The sequence below is a fragment of the Juglans regia genome, chromosome 16 (genome assembly GCF_001411555.2).
Source record: "Juglans regia cultivar Chandler chromosome 16, Walnut 2.0, whole genome shotgun sequence".
In the NCBI taxonomy this organism is placed as follows: Eukaryota; Viridiplantae; Streptophyta; class Magnoliopsida; order Fagales; family Juglandaceae; genus Juglans; species Juglans regia.
In genome coordinates this window covers 231,304-254,229 of record NC_049916.1, presented here as the reverse complement: position 1 = coordinate 254,229, position 22,926 = coordinate 231,304, and the positions used below count along the sequence as shown (strand labels likewise).

At 35.4% G+C, this 22,926-nt stretch overlaps 2 protein-coding genes across 5 annotated transcripts; one reads left to right on the top strand and one right to left on the bottom strand.

The window, feature by feature from the left end:
* Window positions 1-2,176: 2,176 nt before the first annotated feature.
* Window positions 2,177-8,546, top strand: LOC109004519 (short-chain dehydrogenase TIC 32, chloroplastic-like). Its single transcript, XM_018983095.2, has 8 exons — window positions 2,177-2,438; window positions 3,119-3,350; window positions 3,528-3,607; window positions 3,751-3,904; window positions 5,109-5,187; window positions 7,145-7,229; window positions 7,633-7,679; window positions 8,242-8,546. Exons 1-8 carry the CDS (start codon window positions 2,333-2,335, stop codon window positions 8,398-8,400), a joined length of 942 nt encoding a protein of 313 aa, XP_018838640.2. The 5' UTR covers window positions 2,177-2,332; the 3' UTR covers window positions 8,401-8,546.
* Window positions 8,547-15,587: 7,041 nt separating this feature from the next.
* Window positions 15,588-22,448, bottom strand: LOC109000899 (silicon efflux transporter LSI2-like). 4 transcript variants are annotated; one of them, XM_018977941.2, is made up of 4 exons: window positions 22,266-22,448; window positions 19,090-20,364; window positions 18,742-18,931; window positions 15,588-15,991 (listed from the first exon to the last, which is right to left on the bottom strand). In XM_018977941.2, the coding sequence occupies exons 2-4, from the start codon at window positions 20,275-20,277 to the stop codon at window positions 15,726-15,728; spliced, it is 1,644 nt and encodes a 547-aa protein (XP_018833486.1). In that variant the 5' UTR covers window positions 20,278-20,364; window positions 22,266-22,448; the 3' UTR covers window positions 15,588-15,725. The 4 variants fall into 4 exon arrangements, with proteins under 4 accessions (XP_018833486.1, XP_018833489.1, XP_018833487.1 ...); XM_018977944.2 differs by having other exon boundaries at window positions 19,090-20,298; XM_018977945.2 differs by having other exon boundaries at window positions 15,855-15,991; window positions 18,812-18,931.
* Window positions 22,449-22,926: the final 478 nt, after the last annotated feature.

The following is a 22,926-nucleotide window of genomic DNA, read 5'->3' as shown; positions in this document are numbered from 1 at the left end:
CTCCCCAATTATGTTTTTGGCACCATCTGAAAAATAGAAAAAGACTCTCTTTCTTTTTGTTCTCTCTTGATAAAATACTTAGGCTGTGGATTGATTAAGTGTTACTCTAGTTCTATACTACGTAGTACACTTTTGCCACTAAGAGGAAACGCTTGGAGTTTATCAATCTGGAAAAACTTGTGGAGCAATTCTTTAAATTGAGCTTGAGGTATTTTTCCGCTGTGCATTCTAACAGAAAGGGTTGTGTTCAAAGGTGATTCCCAGATTATTGTCAAGGCTGCAAACCGTGATGAAGATTTAAGTTCAGATTATGGGACTTTAGTTCATGATGCTAGAGTAATGCTTTTGGAAAGACCTAGCTGACAAGTTGCTTTTGTTTTCAGAGAAGCAAACTGTGCTGCACATCAACTAGTAAAAGTTGCTCTAGTACATGAAGATGAAGAAATTTGGATAGAAGATGGGCCAATGCATATTATGTCTATTTTTTTTTTAATGGAGCATACTCATCTCATTAAGAAATCGAAATTACAAGTGTGACTTATCGATACAAGAAATTTCAATACACAGAAAATCCAGTAATAAGCCAACTAACTCAACAGATCTGTAGTTTCCCCACACACAAATACATTTGCGGTAGAAATTGTCTTAACTTCTAACCAAACTTTCTCGAACCCGAGAAAGCGCTCTGTAAAAACAGAACTTAAAGGTCCTCTCTATCCTCCCAGGGGAGAAGAGTACGGGACACTGCTATGGACATCAATCCAAAGCCTATTCCTATTTTATTATAACTAAAACTAACAAACTACTGTAAAAAAACTACAATAACAACTACAAGACAACAAGCTCTGATGAGACCTCAGACGACACGCCCACCGCAAGCATCGTCATTTTGAGCTCTGGTGGAGCGAGCACCCAGCGTACATACAGACCACAACAGCCCGGCCGTATAACCACCGGCCGTAGCATCGCCCCACACTCTCGAAAGCCTTGCTCCGGATTACGTCCGATCTAAGGGTCCAAACCTCACTCGGGTCAACAAAAGCAACACCAACATAAGAAAACAAGACAAGCTACAAAAAACTGAAACAGACAACAACATAAAAACGAAACAAAAGACAGTACAAAAAAACAAAACGGATGAACAGTACACATTTGGTCGGCAATATTTCGTGCAGGACTGTTCACGCTGGGAGGAAAGCCGACGGTCAGACTTGGAAGACCTGGAGCCAGCGGTTCCATAGCAACCGAGCGTGGTGTCGGTAGAGGGTTCCTCGGTGGCGCGTGAGGGCCACGCGCCAATGCTGTCCGGATTTTCGTCCCGCACGTGCGGTCTACGCGCCACTCCGATGGACACCGGATTTGGAGGTTTTGAAGATCGGCGGCTGGGCTTCACACCGGTGGGGCGCGTGTAGAGAACTGGTGGTCGGAAAGGCTCGAACGACGATCCTCCCTTATTCGGCCTAAAAACACAAAGAAAAATAAAAAACACTACACAAAAGTTAAAAACTAGACAGAGAAGAGGGAGAGGGCAAGGGGAGGGGGCGAGGAGCCGAAGCTCCCACCCCCTTTCAGCAGATCTTGAGGTTTTGGACGATTAAGGGAGTTTTTCGTTCGGAGCTAGAGAGAAAACGGACGTAGCTTTGGTTGCATATTATGTCTATTGTTTATTTAGAACAGTCTATGTAATGTTGATAGATTTCTGTCTTTGCATTTCACATCAATGTAAGTTCTATTTTCAAAAAAAAAAAAAAAGACATGAATCTAACTTTAATATGCACTCAATTTTATTTATTATACTTAAAAATACTACGTTACAAATTTTATTTATTAGAAAATACTAACAAATACTATGATTTCTTTACAAAAAGGAAAATCCATAAAATTTTATTACATGAAAGACTATGGTTGAGGTATAATATGAATTTAGAATGTTGTTCGACATGTCTACAGCAAAGTAGAGAACTTTGATATTCAGGAAAAAGTTATTTTTTAAAGGATAATGATAAATTTATTAACTTCTTACTATTTATTAACTTTTTAAGGAATGAATTATTAACAAAATTATATATATTTTTAATTTTTTTTAATAATTAAATATGTTAAAAAAATAACAATGCGTTATAAAATTATAAAATAATAAAAGAGTGGCACGAAAAACCTTATCTTTAATGTGAGCAGCTCGAGTGATCCTTAAACCTTTTCCTCTCCATCATTTCACTCTTGACACTTGTCATTCAGAGCTGCCATTCTGATCTTTTAAGTCTTACGACTCTCGTACCGTCGAGGAAAGCACAAACACAGAGGTAGAGGGAGATTGAGAGAGAGAGAGAGAATGTGGCCGTTTAACCGAAAAGGGCCATCCGGGTTTTCCTCATCTTCCACGGCCGAGGAAGTTACTCAAGGGATTGATGGGACTGGTCTCACTGCCATTGTAACAGGTTCATGTTCTATCTATTTTTTTCTTTTAAATTTCATTTCTCCGAGAAGGATGAATTTTATTCTTAACTATCCATTTACTACTCCGTCTGTCTTTGGTATCGGAAAGATGTCAACTTGGAACCCCCCACATTGATGGTATCGGAAAGATGACAACTTGATCTGTCTTTGGTTTTCTGACAAATTGATCTATCAAAGATGACTGCAGCTTGATTTTGGAAAGAAAGTTGTGAAAGACGCGTTTTTTTTTTTATGACAAATTCTTTTTATTGTGACGAGGATGTGGATGGTGTGTAGAGCACACATCCGCTCAAATAGAGTAAACTCTGCCATTTTCGAGGAAAGCAGGCTTCTTGTTGACGAAGTTACTGAATTGTGGGGGGTTTCTGCATGATTTTTGTGCTTTGCTTCTCTTCGCTATTTGTATATTCTGGCTTTCAAAATCCATGAGAGCCTTAGCTATTTGTATGTTCTGGCTGTCAAAATTTAATTATCTTGACTGTTTATATCAGTAGAACTGGAATCCATGTATCCGTTCGACTTGATGGGAATTTTCCATGAATTCTTGTTTTGCACAAAAAAGTGTCACTATCTTAAAACGTCATTCGTAACATATTCTTCAAAACCATATGCTACTTGCACTAACTGGCGTACTTGTTGCTTGTGGATCCTCCAATTACAGGAGCATCTAGTGGTATTGGCACTGAAACTACCCGAGTTCTTGCGATGCGAGGTGTCCATGTAGTTATGGCAATTAGGAATATGGCTGCTGGTAAAGATGTCAAAGAAGCAATAGCTAAGGAAATCCCCGTAGCCAAGGTTGACGCCATGGAGTTAGATCTTAGCTCAATGGCGTCTGTAAGGAAATTTGCGTCAGATTTCAATTCCTCTGGGCTTCCGCTGAACATCCTAGTGTAAGAAACGGGTGCAAGCTGTAACGGTAGCTGTACTTCCACGTCGGTTTTTACTAGTCCATAAATGTATTACTGTCGCACTGCTTTACACCCATGAAAACATTTTTGTACATTTCTGTTTCTTGAGCCTCAGCTAAGGGATTGAACAAGGGTTGACTCTGTCTTTTCTGTTTCAAGTAACAATGCAGGAGTTATGGCAACACCATTCGTGCTCTCCAAAGACAACATAGAACTACAGTTTGCAACAAATCACTTAGGTATTTTGCATTAATCGGAGAATCTATTATATAATGACCCATCAGTCCGTACATCATCACCAAATGCTCTCTTTAGATGCTAAATTGAGTTGTGTAGGAGTGGACTAAGTCCTGCCTTTTTCTCATTTCTTTTTCTTTTGCAGGTCATTTTCTTTTGACACATCTTTTGTTGGACACTATGAAAAGAACAGCACGTAAAAGTGGTAAAGAAGGAAGAATTGTTAATGTGTCCTCAGGAGCTCACCGGTTCTCATACCGTGAAGGAATCCGTTTCGATAGAATAAATGATAAACATGGGTACTACAATCTAATCTTAACAAGTCTGTCATTTGAATCCACTTTCAAGAAGATATTCCATTCCTATCAGATAAATCAGCATTTGGGATGCCCAATAAATATGTAGTGTCGTTGCTTCTTAATTTGTAAGGGGCTTATTAAGTTTTATAGAGAACTTTTGTCATTCGTTTTCATTTTATATCTACAGAATGTACTTTTAACGGATTTATTGTACATGTTATGCATCCGAATTTTGTGGTATTATAGCCTAAAGGTCATTACCTAGACTTTTCACGTCAAAGTGGGTTCTTAACCTTCATTCATTCGGTGTGAACCGGTAATTGGGTTCACATAGTTGCCTTGGACAGATTGAGCATCGTATCAAACGGTGGCTCCTCTTTGATACCCTAAGCTACTATTAATGGATTTCTTGTACATGTTATGCGTCCAAATTTTGTGGTATTATAGCCTAAAGCTCATTACCTAGACCGTTCACGTCAAAGTGTGTTCCTAGATATGACCTGACCTTCATTCATTCTGTATGAAGCCAGTAATTTGGTCCACATAGTTGCCTTGGACACATTAAGCATCGTTTCAAACAGGGGCTAATGGATTTCTTGTGCATGTTATGCATCCAACTTTTGTCGTATTATAGCCTAAAGATCATTACCTATACTGTTCACATCAAAGTGGGTTCCTAGATACCTTCATTCATTCTGCATGAAGCCAGTAATTGGGTCCACATAGTTGCCCTGGACACATTGAGCATTGAATCAAACAGGGGCTCCTCTTTGATACTGTAAGCCACTTGACAAAATAGACCACATATCGATATGTCAATTACATCACTACCCAACAAGTTCACAAAAAAAACTCTTATTTTTCAAAATTTGACGCAATGCATAGCTTGTCAGCCTCTTCCATTCATTATAGCAAGATCTATCTTCATAAATGCGTTTTTCTAATGAATTGCCTGATAATTTTAGTATTATTAATCTTGAAGTTATATGATTTGAATTAAAAACATAATTATTTAGTCCGAATCCACCGTTAGTATCTGACCTTTATGTTCATTACTGTCTTAATCTGAGAATCCAAAATCTGAAAAGTTTTAGTGACATTGTATTTTTTGCTAACCGTACTTATTTATTTTATTTTATTTTTATGGTATATTTGACCAGATAATTGCATACATTTGATAGTGTTTGGAATTTCATACATACAGGTATAGCCGTCTAGCTGCATATGGCCAATCAAAACTTGCCAATATTTTGCACGCAAATGAGCTTGCAAGACATTTCAAGGTATCTGAACTTCTCCAGAAGAGCAGTGAAAAAGACGATGTATTTGCAGTAAAGAGTTTCTGATTTACGTATGAAAGAAAAGCAGCTTTTCTGATTGTTGGCAGTTAACTCAACATTATTGTTTGTTGTGATGCTTATGATTTTTATAGCTCAATACTGCAACTCATATACCTTTATTTGCAACTTTTCTTTTCCATTTTTCATAAATTTATTTTTAGGATTATATTTTAGTAAACATTGAATTAATTCTAAAATTCATATTTTTATTTGGCTTTTGATACGTATTTCAGTTATGATAGCTTATCTTAAATTCTGTGTGCTTGCTAAAAGTGATTCCTTGGTGTAGTGATCGGAAATATTCTTGGATAGCCCAATGGGGTTGTCTTTTCCCTTCTTTGAAGTGTAGGAATGGCAATCGAGAACTTAGAGCATGTTTCTAACCATGTAGGTACACTACTATCTACTTAAACATTTCATCCAGGAGGGGAGCTTCTCAGTGGCCAAGTTGGAGAGGGGCCTTACATGTGTTCTTCCCTCCTGTGACAACTAAGAAAAAGATTTCTGCTGTGTGTCTGAGTACATGCATGGTCAACTGAGTGTCCTATAACAGGAATGAAATAGGATCTACATGTGTGTTTTTGTATGTGTGTTGGTTATCGTTGAAGAGGGATGAAGACAGGATTTCAGTCTTCCATCATGGTTTGAGATTAATGTTAGAAATTTTGGTATTTTAAGAGAAGTTTAGGTGATAATACATGTGGACCCCTTTGTCCCTTATATGCTACGCTGTGTAATGCTGCTCTATATGGAACAACTGTGACTAATAGATTATGTGGCCTAAGATTATTTTAAGTCCTTCCTTTACAGGATGTCTTCAGACTTCTGGACATATAAATTTGTGACTTAACAGTGCCATACTTGCCACGAAAAAACAAACTTAAGCGCACTATGGTTTCATTCTCTATTAGTGGGGAATTAGCGCCTTGAATGGAAACACCACGCCGACCTGTTAGGAAAGAGAAGCTGAGGTGATAGATTATGTACAATGCAATCTATTTATGACTAGCAGGCTATCTGGCCTATAATTAATCCAAAGTGCTTCTTTTCTCCAAATGATTGTATTCTGGCTTCCGACCATGTTATCTTTTTACAAACCCTTTATTTAGTTAATAAAGACTATCATGTTTCATTCTTCAATAGTCACAGTACAATAAGTCTTTGAAGGGAATGAAAATTTACAATTGTGGACTACGAGGGAAATTTCAAATTTGACTGTCAGAGTCTTGCTTATTGTGCATAAAGATATATATATATATATATATTTAATCATTTCCTAGTGGTTTGATCTTTAGGAGCAACAGGGATATTTTGTTGTAAAATGATGAATTTCTGAGGTGAAATTTTGCTTAAGTTTTTGTTTTGTTGAACTTTGTATCTGCTCCTGCAGTTTAGACTTGAACCTTCAACTAACAATTAACAAGTTTACTCCCAAGGGTTGGCTCAAGTGATAAGGGCTTTGGTCTTGGTGGTATGCTCTCTCTAAGTTTAAGGTTCGAATCCTTTTGGGTGCAGACAATTTCTAAGGGCCATCAGACTGGGAGAATTTCTCCTTGAATTACCCGAGGTGCACTTGTAGGAAACTCCCTACCATGGGCCTGCGCACCTCCAAGATTAGTCGGGATTTTGTTCTCAGATACTGTGTGCCAATTAAAAAGTTAATAAGTATAGAGCATGCCAAGGTTATTTGTCATTGTCCTATTACATGTCATATTTATGTACAGTATCAAAAGAAGTCCTTGGCAACTCCTTTCTGTGCAACATTTACAGTATTAGCTTTTATATATATATATATATATGTATATATATATTAATATACACATACCTGAGCTTACTTTTCTGTCTGTATGAAGTCATGTTGAAGTTGTATCCATTATTTCGGTGCTTGTTTCTTGAACAGGAAGATGGGGTGGATATAACTGCAAATTCACTTCACCCTGGCGCAATTGTCACCAATCTTTTTCGCCAGAACAACATTGTGAATGGTACCCACTTTATTGAATCTCGTCATAAATACGTGTATGAAGGCGTAGGTGTAGTTCTATCGTGGAACTATAGTTTCCACTGGATTTCCTAGTTTATTTCAATCCTATGGATTTTTAGTTTTTTTGAGTAAACATAGCCATACCTGTGAATATACCATGATATATTTGCAGAAATTATGCAGCAGTTCCTCCATGTTTTCATATATTGGCTTTTGACAGGTTTTTGAAACCCCTATTGCTGGAGATGTTTTGATTTCTTAGAGCAAGCTATTGACTCTTTATGCTATTGTAAATATGCAGGGCTGATACATTAGAATGTGTAAAATCTCAAAGGTCATGGATGACTCCTTTGGTGATTGATTCAAAATATCATGGGTTAATAGCTATCTTTATTCTGGTGCAGGTCTTGTTGATAAGCTTGGTAGATTTGTGCTTAAAAATGTTCAGCAGGTAAGCATTACTTTAATTATACCTGTTAGCTGAATCAATTAAGATGCGTGAACCCTCCGTACATTTTCCGGGAACTATGATGATATTCGCTTCATTTAAATGTTAAAATAGACTTTAAATTCTTAATTGCCTCTCTCTCGTGAAAGTGTTAGACATCTTGAGTTTTGCTCTCATTGTCTGGATACCAAAGAAAGGTCAATGAGGGAGAGCTTCTTATTGTTAACATAGTCTCTAAACTCTTCAATCTTCTGTTTGTTATACAAGAAGATCCATGCTTCAAAAAGAAGATCTTTACTCGCCAACAAATTATTTGTTTAGAATTATGTCTCATGAGTACTGTTAAGATAAGGTCTCATGAAAGTATGGTGACCATATTGTACATCCTTTCAAAACCATTATAGGGGTAGATGCCTTGTCTGATCGTACTAAAATGCTCTTTAATCCTAGTTTCCAACAAAATGAATGAAAATCTGGAAGTTCACGTGTGTTACTGGGAATGCAATCCAGCCATCATATCATTACAAAGAAGTTCTTGCTTCTGATTGTTTATAAATGATCTCAGGGAGCTGCGACAACTTGTTATGCGGCCATGCACCCTCAAGTAAAGGGGGTGAGTGGCGAATTCTTTGTGGACAGTAACCTATCCGAGGCAAGCACACAAGGTAGGGACATCGGGTTGGCAAAGAAACTCTGGGATTTCAGCATGAATTTGGTTAGATGATGTACTCATAACTCATCAAAGATTTTCATACTTCCCATTTGAAGATATATAGTCAAAATGACATTATTAAAACTATATCTATCATGTCCTGAATCGAAGAGAGTCTTATCATATATATGTGCGTACGTGTGTGTGCATATTCTCTTTTTGCTACCTGTTTCTACTTTTTTATTTATTTATAATAATTCAAGTAGAGAGCTGCCATTCTCATAACATCTGATTTCTGCGAAACACCGGCAACTGTAGAGGGATGAAAATAGCAATATATGTCGTTGTCCTTGAAAGTCATGGTATATACAGCGTCTACACTACTGTATATCGTTGAGAAAATGTTTGATTGAGTGTTTAAACTGAGCGAGTGGGGAAAAAAATGAATGCAACCTTTGAGCATCTGTGGATGATAAGTGCTGGAATGGACCGGGGAATATGATTAATTACTTGGTTTATGAGCTATGCCTAATTACTAGCTGATTGGTCGATGAAAATAAATATGAACTTCAGTACCCATTCCTTTCTGATCAATGGTCATGTTTCAAGTAAATATATTATTTTGTAATTTGCAAGCTTAGCTTTGATGAAATATATTGTAGGTGTTTTATTTAGTGATAACACAAATGGGATATTACTGAGGGTAGCATTCCCATTACTGACCTGCCTGGGATATTATTTTTGAGCTGCTCAATGATTTATATATGAGATGCAATTGTACACACAAAAAAAATATGAATATTACGCTCAAATTCCCAGTCCATTACAATAAACTTATCCCTTGATATCATGTGATCCTTAAACAGGATGGATAGATTAATTACTTGTGATGAAACTCCGGAATCTCAGCCTCAATTTCATTCACAGATGTACTCACCATTGAATTTATGCAGTCAATAAATTACCCCTCTTTTCTTTATATTTTTAATACAATATATGCATTTATATGTTAAGGTTGAATAAATATGCTGCCTGAATCCTGATATTAACAATGCAAGACGAGTTGGTATAGCAAATATGATTTTAGAGGTGACTCCCTCCCTTGACATAATCACGACGATCCAAAACGATCATCTCACGATAAAATGGGAGAGATTTGGAGGACTTCCTCATACTCAAAAGATATATTGTGTTTACATGTTGAGTTCAATTAAAATGAGTTGAGTTCTTTATGAATAGTAATAAGTTGAAATGATAAAGTGAGTTTTGTGGAGTTTGAGTTTAGATTTTTTGGATGTTAAGATGATTTTAGATGTGATTCTGATAAATTGAAAATTGTACTAGTCTCACCAATGATTGAGAAGTTGTTGTAATGATTGAATTATTAATTTATTTAAATCTTTTAGTAATAAATAACATAAATCAAACATAAATTCCCTCAATGATTGCCCACTTGCCGGATGGAGGAAAACGACTATTCTTTATTTAAATGGTTGAGCTTATTTGAGTGAGGGGGGATTCGGCTATTATTGTTTTTTCATTGGAGTGAGATGTTGTTTTATAGAGAAAAACCTCTAGAGAGACTAAAATGGGAGTTGTAATAGATAATTTTGAGAATATTTCCATATAAAAAATAGTTGTTCTTTTGAGTGGAGCTTTGGACATAATTAGGGGTGCAAATGGTTCGGTTCGGTGATGGACTAAATATTTTCGGTCCATTATTTTTCTGGACCGGATCGGACTGAACACCCATAGGGACCGGACAGGGTCCGGTCTGCCCTAATTTTTTTTAAATAATTAATAAAAAAATTTATTTAAAATACTAAATTAAATTAAGTGACTTATTAATGTAGATTATGTAACAAACTCAATAAAAAAAATATTTTATATGGTCAATGATAATAAATTAGATGAAAATTATATTATTAATTTATATAATTACTATATAATTAACTAATTGATATTATATATTAGTTAATTCATAGAATATTAACAAATGTTAATAACATATTTAAAATTTTATATTGTTAATAGTGATAAGTTAGATGAAGATATATATAAAATATTGTTAATTTATAGAATATTAACAAGTATTAATAACATATTTAAAATTTTATATTGTTAATTGTACAATTATTTATATATAAAATATTTTTTTATTTTTATTTTTTATTCGGTCCGGTCCGGAAATACCCTGGACCGTGGATCGAGACCGACCAGACTCAGTCTCAGTCTGGTCCAGACCGAAACGGTCGGTCCATTCGGTCCGACCGGACCGTTTATCACCTATAGGCTTAACCACTTGTGCAGAATAGGCTTGAGTCATACGAAGATCAGTTGGGCTATTGTATTCTAGAGGGGTCAAGTCAAGAAAATTTCTGCTGCACCGGTTAATTTGAAACTTTGTACACAACAGAGGACTTGAATCTCTTTAAAAAGAGCGATATTTCCATGTCTCAGTCCAAACTGGTTTCGTTTTAATTTTAATTTCACTATAATTTTTATTATATTATTATGTATTTCACCAACACATGTTATATAAATTTATATTTGTCGTAATTGGAATGTTCAGTGTATGAGGCATAATATGTAAACCACCCACTAATTTCTAGGGTGAAAACTATACTTGACCGGTTTTCTTTTTTTGTGTAAAATCAGTGAACTGGATTGGATGATCAAATTCTTAAAAGAGATAAACACATCATATGAATTTTAATTACAACATTTAATATTGATTGTATAAGATTTTCAAGTGAAGTAAACTGACATGAACATTTAATACTTAGTCCATCTCTTTTTACATTGGACCATCCAACTGGGAAAAATAAATAGAGGATCTAAATTGCTGCAAGCATAGGTGTAATGCAATAATGAAGATTCAAGAAGATCATATTGCAAGAGAAAAAGCCTAATACATAACAACAGTCAGAAATGGTAGAAGCAGAATTCTTCAAAACAAAAAAATATACAACTATTATAACACAGCTTTATGATTTATCATATATAGTACTAAATATTATAACTTTTTTTTTTTTTTTCAGTACTTTTGAGATGTTATACTGTCTGACCATTTGTATTAATTAAAGTGACAATTATTTGTCTTTAATATCAGTTGTGCTATAGTAGTTGCTAATTTACCTCTTCAAATGAATGAAATGGTAAAATGTACATAAGCATGACAGTTACAACTGAGCCGGCACAAACCATTTCTGGAAACTGAAACGTACAGGCTCGACAAGTCACTGCTGGTTTAATTAACAAATTTTGAACCAGTCTCTTCTGTACAGAATTTTCAGCTGATTAGATGAAATGGCACTACTGATGCCTGTGAGAGGTGTGGACCTGCCTGAACTGGTCCGCGGGCTGTATATAGGAGATGAAGACATTCTTTCACTCAAGCATTGTGGTGATCTCGAGTGCAAAAGAGGGCTTCCGACATGATAGGTTCCTTTGAATATGAATCTCACTTGAAATGAAGACAATAAGATCATTAGATGGAACACTCTTTTTTTTTTTTTTTTTTGCTGAATATGGAACACTTATTACTACTACTATAGATGAGTGAAATGCAAGTCTATCAAAATCTAAGGTGGAAAGATTTCTTGCTTGCCTAATGCCCTGGAAACAGATCAGTGACCCAGAGCAAAGGTTAAAAATATTAGACACATATAAGAAGTCACAGAAAAACTAAATCCATGGATTAGCTAAAAGTTAAATCCATTGACTATTTAGCTATTAGAGAACAAAATATGATCACAATAGATTAGCTAAATTTCAAATAATAATTAGACTTTAGCTACATTGACTTTCAAAATATTTTCCAAATTTGAAGATTACTGTAAATAGACAAAATATATATTTTATCAATTGTTTCTCTTTCCTCTTTCTTATCTCCTTCATATGAAACAACATTAATTTAATTAGAATATGATTACTAATTCACATATAATAGGTAGAATGATAAAATTAAATAAATTAATAATTAAAAAAATTAAATATTTTTAAAGTAATATTATTTTATTACTATATAATGAAAAAATGAATAATCTAATATAGAAATTTGATGTGAATGGAATAACTAAAGTCAAATTCATCTCATATTATTTTATTGTTATATAATGAAAAAATAACTATTCCAATGTGAAGATTGGAATAGCCAAAGCCAAATTCATCTCATATTAACTAAAAGTATCATTTAATTTTGACTAATCCATTAAGAATGCTCTAACCCATAGCAAAGGTTGAAAATATTAGGCACATATAAGAAGTCACAGAAAAACAAAGAGACACAAGGAAAGAGAGTTCTTAATATGGCAAGGCTGTACACTTGCGAAAGCTTAACCTCATTAGATACGCCATCAATGTACATACAACATGTGTAACTAGATGGGTGTTTTGCACATTTTAATGAAGCTTTATTACTTGTGTGCGTGTAATTAAGACATTCTTGGTCAGCTGAGCTCGACCCATTTTACGTGATTTATCCTATATTATAAGAAAATTATTTATTTTTTATCAGTTATTTTTAACGAAATGACTATTTCCTATTAAAAGAAATCTATTTTCGTCACAAATAATCAATCTTGTTGCAAATAATTGAAGTGCTAGCTACTTGGAATATAGATGGACAACAATTATGATTCTTGGTCAGCTTAGCTCGATCCTTTTTATGTGATCTATCCTAGTTGGAGTATATATGGACAATAATTATGATTCTTTTGATCCCATGCTGGTCAAATTAATACCTTATTTTTTTTACCAATTTTGAACCATCGAAATGCACCACATAATTTTTTTCAGCAGTGTTTTTGCGTTTTGCTTTCTCTGCTCAATGACCTGACAATGCCCATCATCTTTTCTTTTCACATTTTTTATCCCGCCATTAACTTTGCTCCTGCACATATTTTTCTCCTTTCATTACTTGACCCAATAGTCTTGCCACCCTAGCTTTGGACCGATAGCTTACGGTCTGGTCCGTCTATAAGGATAATCTGTCCGGTCTGATCTAGTGGACTGAAATTTTTGTCCGTGACCCTCTTGACCGATTACCACCCTAGGACTCCTAATGGGGTCTCTAAATTTCATCACAATTTGATGAGAAATTTAGATATAAAGTCTCCAAAATCAAGAAAAAGAAATCCTATAACTTTCTATTCCCAATGTTAAAATTGACAAATTTTTTCATATAGAAGATTTTTTTTTTTACTAGCACTTGGTGTTCAAGAACAAAGTCTCGACTAATCCTGAAGGTGCACAAATCCTTAACAAAGAGTTTCCAACAACTGCATCTCAGGTAATTCAATGGGAAATTTCTCCACCCCTAGGATTTGTTTGCATCTTAGAAGATTTGAACATTAGACCTAGAAGGAGTATACCACCAAAAACAAGGCTCTTACCACTTGAGCCAACCCCTAGGGGTTCCACATGAACCCATATTATAATACAATCCATATATTACTTTTCTATTCCAGCCCCCGGTCCTAACATATATAAAGGACTTGAATCCCCAAGTTATAGTGCATTAAATAAGAAAAATGGAAGTTACAAAATCCATATGATATATCTTACTACCTTACACTGAGTGATTAGCCAAATTCACGCATATTCCACCATGACATAAACAGAGTGACTTACATTATACCATATAGAATTTCATACCAAAGCCTTCATTCCATTTGTAACCATAGCAGGTGGATCTGAAGGCTCAGGGGCAAGAATAGGTCTTTCCAATGGTGCAACATATTTCACAAAAGGGTGATCCAAAAGCTGAGCAGCTATAGGACGATGGATTGGATTGCGTTGCAAACATTGCCTTACAAAATCCTTCCCATCATCTGAGAGGTGATTTGGAATCACTGGGAGTTCCTTTCTATTCCCAATCTTAAACATGGCAGCAATCTGCAGACAACAACATGCATATATATCAGATAGAAGATAAAAAAGCATTAACACCCAGAATCTAAAACAATCACTAAGGACTGCACTTCCAGTATATGAGACTCTTAGTCGCACACCCACGCGATATGAGGGGAAAATCGTTAATTTTTAATTCAATTCAATTTGTAATGTTGTTTATAATGTTTTTATTTTTGTAAGCAAACAAATTTCTATTAGAAACGGAAAGGATAATACATGAGGGGGGGTGGGGTTCTCCAACAAACGCCTTAATATAATAACCAAAGTGCAAAAATGGTGAAAAATAGAAAAATAAAATAGGTTTTGGGACTAATTTCTTATTTCTCACCCATGCTCTATAAAGTGAGCGTTGTCTTAAAAGACGGTAGTTAGCAGTTTGCAAAGTCATGCAAACTATGGAACCATTGCCGATGGTGGTGGAACCTACGCTGGAAGCGATGAAAATTGCAGGTGCATTGCAATTTGTTGTCTTGAGATTTTTTTGGAGAGATCTGTAGTCCATTTTCCAAGATCATCGATTAGGGAAGGCGATAACATAATAAAAAACACAACATCATATGAACTGATATGCGGCCAGTCATCTATCTTTCCGCACATCTGTGGTGGCGCGTGGCAACCACGTGCCAGTGGTAGGGAGGCGAGGCAGGGTAGATCTGGGAGATCTCGATGTTGGGAATCTGCTAATACGTCGCGTATAACCAGTGGAGACGTCATGGTGCGACGGCGCTTGAAGACCACGCACAGAAACAAGCTACGCGTGAGGGCCATGCACAGAGCTTTTTGGCGCGATTCCACTCCGTCCCAGTAGATTAGAGGCTGTAGAATGGCATGGTGGGGCACGTGTCAACTGATGGCGACCGAAGTGCAATATATCTGACTAAAACCGAACCAATGGAGAGGGAAGAAAAAAAACACTACCATGAAAGTGTATACACAGTATTGTAATGGATAGGGAGAAGAGAGGAGGGAGAGTCTCTCTCTCTAAACAGGAGAATTTGCATTGGATTTGTAACCTGATTGTGAAATTATTTGAACATGACTTTCTTCGCTTACTATTTTTAACGCAAAATATACAAATGAAAGAAGACAAAATGTTAAAGATGAAAGGAGACATTTTTCGACCTTTAAAATTCCATGACCTTCAAAATTATTTTACATTTATGTTCATTTAACACATGAATGGTTGACGTGACTCAACAATATTAATTGTTAAACCAAGCGTATTATTCAATACCTTGCCTTGTCCAGTGTCCACCCCTCTCAGAGCATTGTCGCTTTTTCTCCATTTAATTTTGCATGAAATAATGTGTTTTACTTGCATGATCACTCATAAATTACATCTATTGTATGCTAAGATTTGGAACGAATATATTGAACAATATTTGCGCACAATTCACATTATTGGTTGCTCAAGTCTGAGACAATCTACATTTACACTTATTTAAACACACAAAATATCCTAATTCTTGTGAGCGTCAAAGTCATCTTATAAGTGCCAAACCAACAGCGGTGACTATAAGAGTCGAGGGTACTCCAAATTTGAGATGGCTCCAAAAGGATAAAGTGTACCCAAGGTGTGTATCAGCTTGGCGAGCCTGTTCACACACTATTAAGTTGGCAGCTGATCCTAATAATGAGAGGTTCCCAGCTATCGTGCTGACCCAAGCTAAAATAAGCCATGCCTTTTTCTCATCAGCTGCGGAAATTATAGCTGCAGATGCTGCCACTCTTCCTCCAAGTAAGAGAACTGCATGGTAGAAGCATGGGTTATATAAGCAATCCCCATAAAAATAGTTTAAAATGGCCTTTATAACACTAGCTGATCAATATTGGTACGTTAGATCAGGGATATATAGCCATGTAATCATAAATCAGTAGTATAGAGATTTTTCCCCAAACGGGAAGAACTGATCATCATTAATATGAATCATTAGAACACGCACAACAAATAACATACAGTAGTACCAAGTTTAAAACGTATCACCCAACTCGTAAGTCAATTCAGTTGGATAAAAAGAATTTTAAATAATTATTTCGATTTTGTTTTTATTCCAAAGTTGCTTCAATAAAGAATGACAAGTAAAATTTATTTTCTTACAGAAATTCGTGGATGAATTTAAGTTTTATTAATGTGTGGATTTGAAATAATCAAGTATAAGTTGCCATGTGCATTCAAAAAAAAATGTTTTTGTAGGAGTAAAATACTTAATAGCTCAAATGAATCGTATTTTGTTAAAATTCAAATCAAGCAATATATATAGCAGTAACCAGCTTTTGGACTTAAAATCCCTTGATACTTTTTAAAAGCAACCTAGATACTTTTTATGTGAAAGAGCTCTGAGCAAGTTCCCATTAGAGATACAGTTTAAACCACGAAAATCGTATACAATCAAGACCAAATTATTTATGAAAAATAACCTCACAGTCAATGTGCCGAGGGTTTTGGATACAGATATTTGATGCAACTTACATCACCATCAAATGCATGGAGGAACTTAGGAATGGCACGTGGCAACGAGGGTTTTGAAAATGAGTAAATCACACATTGCAAGAGAAATTCCGGAGTTTCAAGCGTGTCTTTGACTTAGAGGAATTCTAATTGGATTGTGGTCAATGCATCAACAACTTCAAAATCTCTGACAAGGTAACAGATATACAGATGCGTAGACTAATGAATTTTATAGACTTATTGGTATCTCAATATTTTGGTGGTAAGAGACAATAATTTCAGTACACTGAATTTTTTACCATGATAGTGTGTCTGAAACATATCAGTGAGCCTTTCATTTAGAAAAGGCCATTTTAGGAGACAATGGGATGTAATAGCCAATGGGTGGGATGGTGGTGGCACGAGTAACACTAGTCCACCACTTACAGGACGTGGGCCACCATCCCTCATGCCAAATAGGAGGGTGAAAAACATACAACCCAATCAGTCAGCACCTTGCTCACAGACACGATAGTAAGTATGGTAATCGAATCATAGGGTGGCAAACTGCACAAAGGGTGGGAAGTATGGAAGGGATTGTTTGTTGAGGCCCATAGTCCTGTTTATGAGGATTTGGGTTTTGTGGACTCGGAGCCTATTTATAATGATGGGTCTAAGGGTGACCTGAAGAGGGGTTGGTCTAAGGAGACAATGGTCCTATGTTAACAGTTCATATAGCACACTATATGCCTCATAAGATAGAGGTTAATAATTAATTGCACAACATGTTTCTTTCAACCTGATTAGTGGAGGTAAGGTTTGTAAACTAGTGATTGATTCGAGTAACTGCGAGATTCAAGAATGAGGTTTCCGAGGAAGCAGTCAAGAAGTTGAACTTGCAGACAGAGATACATTTTAGTTCTTACAGATTGCCTTGGCTTCACAAAAGGATGAGGTAATAGTTTCTAAATGTTGCTGCTTTTTTTTTTCTTCTATTGGTTCAAAATATAAAAATAAGCTTTGGTGTGATGTAATTAAGATGGATGCGTGTGATCTTTTGTAGGTTAGACCTTGGCAATATGATACGGGTGCCATTCAAAGTGACAAGTGGAGCACTTACTGTTTTACCTTTGAGCATGTGAAGGTTGTCTTTTTACCTAGTAAAAATGTAAACCCACTACGGGAAACAGAAGGAATTTGTTGACAACCAAGGTATCTATGAGCGAAGAAGAATCGACAGTAGCGAATGAACTTGTGGAGGTGAATAATATTTTGGGTGGTTCTATTACATTTATTCAAGCAAATGATATGCTAGAGTACGAGGTGATAGTCTGAAGATGAGATGCCAGTGAATGTGTAGGTTTTGCTGGGATTGAAAATTTTATTTCAAGTTTTCTTGAGAAAATTGCTGAATTTGGATTCAGATGTTGTCAGATGTTGTCAGAAGAGCTCGATTTTTGTGGGAGATTAGGAATGGTAAGGAGGATTTTGGGAAATGAGAAATTAGCACATTGCAAGAGAAAAAGGCCATAAGCCCAAGAGGTGGTTCAAAACTCCGCATTCACGCTTTTGGGGCTATCGAATTGGAGGAATTTCCCCTTTAATTACTAGAGGTGCAATTGTGAAAAATTCCTTGCAAGAGTCTGTGCGTCCCCAAGATTAGTTGGCACTTTGTCCTGGACACCCTGTGCCGTGATTGAGAGACAAACCTCCATGAGGGATCTAACCATTATTGCAATTATTCAAGTCTTCAGAAATAATTAAGAAGTGCCAAATTGTAAGAGTGTAAGTTAGAAAACCTTTTCAAAATGAAAGGTCTGCTTAGAAGAATGATGGTACACTCTCAACTTCAGTGAGATTTGAACATGCATGTGAAAATCTCAAGTATTTAAAAGGGAGTATGGGAACAATCGAAAACACAAAGCATGTAATGAAAATGGTAAATTCTTGTATTGGTCCATGAGGTTTTGTTTAATACTTTAATTTCAAGTGGTTTCTAGGGTTCATTTTTCAAGAACAATGATGAAATGGATAACACAAAAATACATGGAAGAAATCCAACAGCATACCAGTTGGTACGTTTGAAGCCAAATTTGACAAGATGAGTATGATAATGGTCAGGACTGCTATCCCACTAACCCGATCAATTTGCGCATAGGGCTCCATTAAGTCCCATAGAGTACTTGGGATGCCAGTTTTGTTGAAGCCATCAACCGTGATAAACATTCCGCAGAAGAAAATTAAAAGCAAATAGGAGACCTGGCAATGAACAGAAATAGACTTCAGATATAACTCTTGAGCAAGCAATCCACGTTCCTTATCTACTATAAGGTATGCTCTAATATTTTCAAGTTCCACCAACAGCTGAAGGGAAAAATAAGGAGAAGAAGAAAGAGCATCATGTTAATAGATTATACCTTTGCAAGGCATGGCCTAGCATCCTTGAAATCAAGAACCACGAGAGCAAGTGCAGCAGTAATTGCAGTCCATGACATATTCAGACCCATAAGCAAAGCAATCAACATCCCTATCGTGACAAGGTAAACGCATGACTTCCACATCCTTCTCCATCTCATGGTCAAATCTTCCTTTCCTTCTGAAGACTGTACAGAAAGTGCGCCTCTTAGTCTCTCCACTGATGCAACATTGTGTGAAGTAGTGGTTTCTTCCCTTTTCTGAGAAGACGCATCATTTGCCACTTCTTTTGATGCATTTGAATTTCTTGCGGACTCCACCATATCACTATGGACATTGTGGATATCAGTCTCACAGGGAGTTAATCGGTTTCTAATGGTCTCAACGTGGCCCATGTTCCTATTTATGTTGGGAGGGCTTTGCACATTTATAGCTTCCATTGTAGACTTCCATTCCTGAGTACTCGAGGATGTAAAATGTGACATGGTGGCTGGTGAAAAGCGATGAGAATTTAGGTCATCCTCAGCAACAACTTCTATAGCCGCATCTTCTTCATCTTTTGGAATAGATAGCAACCTCCAGTACATGCATATAAGAATCAGACTGTTGGCAACAACTCCCAAGAGCATCGCAGGGAGAATGCCGATTAGAAAATTACCGAAAGATATCTTACTCTGAACAGCTATAACCAAGTTTTGGGGGTTGCCAATTGGAGTTGCTGAAGACCCAATATTCGCACTAGATGCCAGAGCAAGAAGGAAAGGAAGAGGTGGGAGATTATGTTGCCTCGCAATTTTCAAAACAAACTCGGTCAAAACTACGCAGGAGGTATCATTGGTGAAAAGCGCACTTGAAATGGCAGAAATCAGGCATATTCGGAAAACTAAGTCCTTTGCTCCTTTACTCTTCCATGAGAGCAACTTTCCCAAGTACTTGAACATATCAGCCCTTTCGAGATAGACACTGACAAGCATTGTCCCAAAGAGGAGACCAATTATTGGGAGATCAATTGCTGCATATGCTTGATTTGGAGTTATGATTCGGAATATAACCATTAGCATGGCCCCCAGGAGGGACCCTGCAGTCCTCCCAATAGGTAGAAAAGGAACTGCAGGGAAAACTGCCAAAACCCAGAATATTGCAAAAGCAAGGGAGCCTAGAACCACATTCACAGAAGTAGCCAAGGCCATCTTTTCGGCTTCAAAAAAGCTCTACAACTCCAAGGGCTCAATATATTAGTGAAATTCCACAACTGATGCCATCTTACCATAAAACAACTGCGACCAAACAGCTGGATGGTAAAGACTAAGCTCAAAAAAATTCTAGGAAGATACGAATGCAGATATGTTGCAGCTTTGAATACTCTATAGTTAATAAACTAACAGAAAATAAGCCCATGGTCAAGTAATACAAGAGATCGACAAGTTCAACTAGCACTAACAATCTAGATTTTTCTTGTTTCTTGTTCTTTTATCTAGAACTGCTTATAAGAGGAGAACCCAGGATTCATATTTAAAGCAAAATCCAGCCGAAATGAATGTTTGAGTTTTTCTGTTTCCGAGGCACGTCAAATGTACTCGATTTGGATATAGGGCAATGATAGGTTAATACCCATTTATCGTATTTGAAGTTTTTTATTTTTTTTATTATTTTATTTTAAAATATTTTTTTAATATCTTTAATCGTTAAGAAAAAATTAAAAAATATATATAATTTTATTAACAAACAATTTCTTAACTATTAAATAAAATAAAATATAAAATATAAAATATAAAAATAAATAAATAATAGATGAATAATAACCTCACCATTATCCTTGATTCTATATTATATCTCCTATATCTTACAAGTGCGCGTATCCCGGAGTGAATAGTATTTATAAACAATAATAAATAGTATTTATGAACAGTACCTGTATCCTGGTTTGAATAGTATTTATAAATGGTAATGAATAATGTTTATAAACTGTTTCTATATCTTAAAAGTGCGTATCCTGTTATGAATTTTATGAACAGTACCAATATCTTAAAAGTGCGTATCTTGGTATGAATAATGTTTATGAACAGTAATAAATAGTATTTTCTATGGACACCTTTTATTCCGTCTATCATTTGCCGTGTAATATTTTGCAAGAAAATTTTTACATACAATTGTGAAGTGTGTAAACATTATATATTCGTTTTGAAAAAGAGTAAAGTCTATTATTAAAAAATTAATTTTTTTTCATGTAAATCATATATTTTATTCACATTTTTTAAAACGATTACGAGACGGTTACATAATTCACATTTACAAATATATTTTTTTATCTTCTAAAAGTTTTGAACTCTTTTAGTGTATTGACAAAAAATGATCCTAATTTTTTTAGATAGATTGGTGTGGATGCAATATGACATAGTTACATAAGTTCATACGTATATATATACTAAGTAGACACAATTGTTTTTGAAAAATAAATGATAAAGTTTTATTGAATATTTTTAAAAGAAAACTAACTAATTAATTTGAATTTTTAATATAATTTATTTATTTTTTCAATTAGACAGATGTGGCAAACTTGCTTTGCACGTTTAGCCACCGCTAGTATAAATATATATATATATAAGGAAATATGAGTGATCTGTTGCCAGCAGTCAAAATTAATATATTTTATTTATTTTATTTTTTTAATATTTTTAAATATTTTTAAAAAATAAAAAAATATATCAATATCATTTTCTTAATCAGTAAAAAAAAATTAAAAATATTTAAATTCATGAACAATAAAAATGAGATGAAATATTAACATTATTCTTTAAATAGTTAGTGAATAATAACAAAGTAACAGCCAATATAGTAATAAAATAGACTAAAAAATATATGTATTCCCAAACGAACTAATCGTCGATCGACGAGACTTGGTTGGTCGGTCAACAGAATGTATTTTTCAGGTAATCTCAGTGAGATTCCGAACTGAGTCTCATAAAACCAGAATATTCAAAATCAGAAGTTTTCTACATACATTAAAGAAATGTGAGGGAATGCATAAGAAGTCAATATATATTAAGCTGCTCTTTAATTTCACGAGAGGTTTGAGACGGCATGACTCGCACAAGTCAAGATCAATAGGTAGTGAAGTGCGATTTCGATGGCCGTTTCGGTGGATTTCTAAGCTAAATCCCAAGAGACAATTTCTAACCTGAGATTGAGGAACTAAGATGTCCCATTCAACTTCTGAACCAAACAAAGCGAGAGTTGAAATAATCTGCAACTTTCAAAATTAGACAAGTGTCATCTGCATGTAAAAGTTGAAACAAGTATTCAGCTCCTGCCTCCTGCTTTGGGATTGGATGTATTAAATTTCACTGAAACTTTTGGGCCAGAGTAGAAAGAAAGAAAGTAGATGAAACGAAACTGCCTAATTCAATTCGCTTATAAATGGAGCCTCAAACACGAGTCACGCGACTCACGACTTCTTTGGAAAAGACAGAAGAAAAGGTTAAAAACTTTTTGTCACGTCATGGTGGTGGCTAGCTGCCCTAGTCTCTTTTTTGTTCCTTTTTCAAAGTGGGCCGGTGTTATTTTTTTCTTGGCAAAGTGGGCCGGTGTTCAGTTGGGTTGTATGTTAGCTCTAGGAGCACTATCATTCGAATAATCAAAGTTAAATTTAAATTTTAGTTAACATGAGATGAATTAGATTTTAATTATTTGACTCGCGTCAAAACGGATTGATTTCGTATTAAACAAGTTGATCCGTTTATAAATCGTGTCTTAACGGGTCAATTTATTTTAACCCGAATTTGTTAATATTAAATACAAATCTACTAAATCCGTATTCGTATTGAATTCACGAGTCGTGT